The following is a 3,662-nucleotide window of genomic DNA, read 5'->3' as shown; positions in this document are numbered from 1 at the left end:
TGGTCCTGAAGAATAACCCCTACATCGGGGTTTGTCTTGTTTTTTGTTTTTTTTTTCATCCTTTGTTTTATTTATTTGTTTGTTTTTTGTGAGGGTTTTTTCTTGTTTTGTTTTGTTTTATTTTTAATTTTTGTAATGATTAAAATGTTATTTCTGGAAGAAAAGTTTCTACAATGTCACCTCTGAATGTTTTTGCTCGTGAAATGATTTGAAAGTCTCCTTGCTATAGTAAATTCATATTGATTTTTGCTTCTATCCTTGAAGCTATTCCGTGGAGTTGTTTGTGGCGAAGTGTTATCTTATAGCAAATTTGCGCGCATTCTGGAAAGAAAATATTCACTGTCATTAAGTAAAATATACCATGGGTAGAAGTCGATCCATTCTCAAACAAAACGCCTACGACTCGTACTCTCAAACAAAGATTGTGTATTGCAGAGACCGCAATCACTGGCGAGCTGCCTACTCGGGATTGATTTCAATGCTGTACATCGAGCTTCAGACTTCCTATCGAACAATGCTTATTGTTTTCATGCGTCATTTGGAGATCGGCACATTCTTAAATTCTTTCGAGTTAGTCTGTATGAGTGTGTGTGTGTGTGTGTGTGTGTGTGTGTGTGTGTGTGTTTATATTTGTGTATGTTTATATGTATATATATATATATATATATATATATATATATATATGTGTGTGTGTGTGTGTGTGTGTCTCATCCATCGGCTCAAACCGACGTGTACATATATGCAGGTCTGACATCCAAACCTAAGTCTGGGCCTGGATTAACATTGTTGTAATGGACAATATTTCGCGTCATTTTCTAAAAAAGATTCCCATTACTCCAACAGTGAGCCCATAATGAATTGGGGAATCAGGCCTGCAAATAAGTGCACATCATAAAGATAATTTAAAGTTAAAATGATCAGAAATATGAAGTTTTAGTTTTCAGCACATATTAATTCTCTTCAATACAGTACAAAATATACCATAGCCAAGTTTACTATTTTTGGCAATAAATCTTATCATCTAAATTAGTTGGAATTAGTTTGAGGCTGCAGGACACCTATTAAATCATTAGCAATAGAATAATTTTCACCCAGCAGCACATATGTACGAAAATGACTACTTTGATTTGATTCCATAAACATTCTACTTTATCAGCTTTGTTGGTGGATCAGCTGATTTCGGTTCGCGGACACGAGGTCTGTGACGTAAAGGATATGCAAATCCAAACACCTCGCAAAAAGTGTATCATAGTGATCTATCTAAACCATTGCTTGAAATAGTCTTACTCAATACCTAATGCAACTTTTCACGCATATCGTTAGGAATTGTGTGATTAACACCGTCTAAAAATGTCACGTCATGCCATATTCATTTCATTTATCACGGAACACTGCACATTATGCACACTGACGGATATCAACAGACAGATGTATACACATAAAAAACATATACAAAAAACATTTCGTATTCTTCTTTCATAATCAATCAAACAGTCTTTTAGATATAAACAATTATAAGAATACTGCTGTTTTTCTGACAAGCTCAATTTACAGCTACTTAGTATTGTTTCTAATTGCTGCAAACTAGAGGTTAGTAAATAATTCTTGGCTATTCCGTGTTTATTCGGCGTGTCACTGGCACCAAAACCACACCACTATAATATCAAAACCCTCACAACTCACACTCTATCATTAATCAGAATTCTTTGTCCTGTTGCTTTTGTTTTGTACCCTTCAGGCCCGATGGATTAACGGCTTAGGGGTAGGTCTACCGTATCAATTCTATTTGTTTCAGGCATATCGCTGACAATACACCTAGGCAAGAATTAGCACCCGGCTTGGGAGTCGTCCATAAACACAGGATTAGCGATTATTTGCTTCATCCATGTACAAACCTGTGCGTGTGTTTGTGTGGATGTGTGTATGTGTGTATAACACTGGTGAGTTAGAGGATTCGTGCACTAATTCTCAGCTGATTCTTAGTCTCATTAATTAATTTCAGTAGTTACAATTCTTTTTTTGGAGAGTGAAATATTTGTGCTTTATTACAATATTTATCTTTGACGACTCCATTTTGAAAATATTGTTGTGGAAGGGCAATTCTTTTCATTGGGTTTGGTAATGTGTAACATCGCAATAATCGCACTACACATTAAGTCCTTTTTTTGGTTAACATTGGAAACTAATTGTTATTTCCACTAAATAAATAATACTCTTTGATGGATAAAAATTGTGGAATTCGAGAACATATACAAGACCGATAATGTTGAATTTTCAGCCAACGAAAGCAGATCTTACGGAATACAATGACCCATAAATTGCTGTATGTATTTTTCAAAATGGTGGAATGACTATTAAAGTATCATTCCATTGTTTCTGTATCCATCGTAAACATTTTACTAAGGACTTCAACCCAAGCCATGACGTCCAACAACAACATGGAAGTCAAGAGATCACCTCACAAAACCTACTCAGCATTTAACGCCCTTCCAACACTCCGGGCACGAGACAGAAGAGACAGCGGTAAGATATGTCATTATTATGTTCTATGCCTGTGAGGTGTTTTTATAGATAGTATGCGCTTGGCTAAGAAGCTCATAACATTGCCATCCGGAAGTATAACGGACCAACACACAAAACTGTGTGTAACCATGAACGTTTGTAGTCTGGTTAATACAGTTTAGTGAGAATTACTCACGAACGCGGATGGTAAAAAACAATAATAAAGGCCTGAGTGACGTCATCTTCGTTATATCTATAAATATATTCTTTAGATAACGCTGTTGCGGGTCAGATACCCATTTTACACCAGAGTGCACTGAGAGAATGTCAATAAAAAGCCTTTTCAAAGGATTCAATTTTGCACCTCCCTGAGCGGGACTCAAACCAGTTACCTATTGGTCCTCAAGGGAGTGTCATAGGACAAGACCCTAAAGCCAACAACTGAAATTCGATTTTTATTTTCTATTCGCAGTTTTTAAAAGAAAAACAATAGTGGTAACTCTAGCTTCATATACCACAAGGGTTAGATAACGCTTCAAAGTTCTTAATATATGCATTTTGGAACCAAATGTTCCTTATTCAGTCTGATTGTAACCCACCACCACAAACTGGTAAAAAGTCAGGATGTACCAGATGGTGAAAAGTGAATTCCACTTTGAAATGATCAAAATTATTTTCTTTAAAATCTTTTATGACTTTAAGAGACAAATTATTCTCAATAAAACATTAACTTGACCGATCGAAGTCCCATCTTTTTTACTATGTTATCGTATTTAATTTTCTACAACTAAATTACCAGCCATTATACCGTATTGTGACGGTAGGCCACTAAAAATGTGATTTAAAATTTGGCCAGAAAACTCTTCCTTCAAATATTGATCGATTTAAATGACATTCATCTTGGAAAAAACTCTCAAATCTGGGACTTCGGGAAGACTCTTCGACTGTCTTTCAAGCCTTCGGTCAGTATCTCTATAATTTCCAATATAGGTCAATGATCGTATATTATCAACCTTCATTTCATAGTGCTTACTGGTGGTGGAAAACACTCATAGATTTACTTGCGGGAGTTATATGGTGTTATGTCAAGAAAAAAAATCTCTCTTTTTTTTTTAAAGATCGCAATGTGCTGGGGGTTTTAGTCGGCATATAATAATAAT

The 3,662-nt window shown here is 35.5% G+C and overlaps 1 protein-coding gene across 1 annotated transcript in view; it reads left to right on the top strand.

Moving 5' to 3' along the window:
- The first annotated feature begins 1,784 nt into the window (after positions 1 to 1,784).
- LOC144966489 (uncharacterized) overlaps positions 1,785 to 3,662 on the top strand; it is a 9,740-nt gene continuing 7,862 nt past the window's right edge. Inside the window, exon 1 of the mRNA XM_078903094.1 lies at positions 1,785 to 2,523. Coding sequence (XP_078759220.1) covers positions 2,421 to 2,523 — 103 coding nt within the window. The 5' untranslated portion in view covers positions 1,785 to 2,420. The remainder of the gene's footprint in view (positions 2,524 to 3,662) is intronic.

This window comes from Berghia stephanieae, chromosome 2 (genome assembly GCF_034508935.2).
Source record: "Berghia stephanieae isolate SIO BIC M18660-M18661 chromosome 2, UCSD_Bste_1.3, whole genome shotgun sequence".
NCBI classification, from domain to species: domain Eukaryota; kingdom Metazoa; phylum Mollusca; class Gastropoda; order Nudibranchia; family Aeolidiidae; genus Berghia; species Berghia stephanieae.
This window is presented reverse-complemented; position numbering and strand designations above follow the sequence as displayed.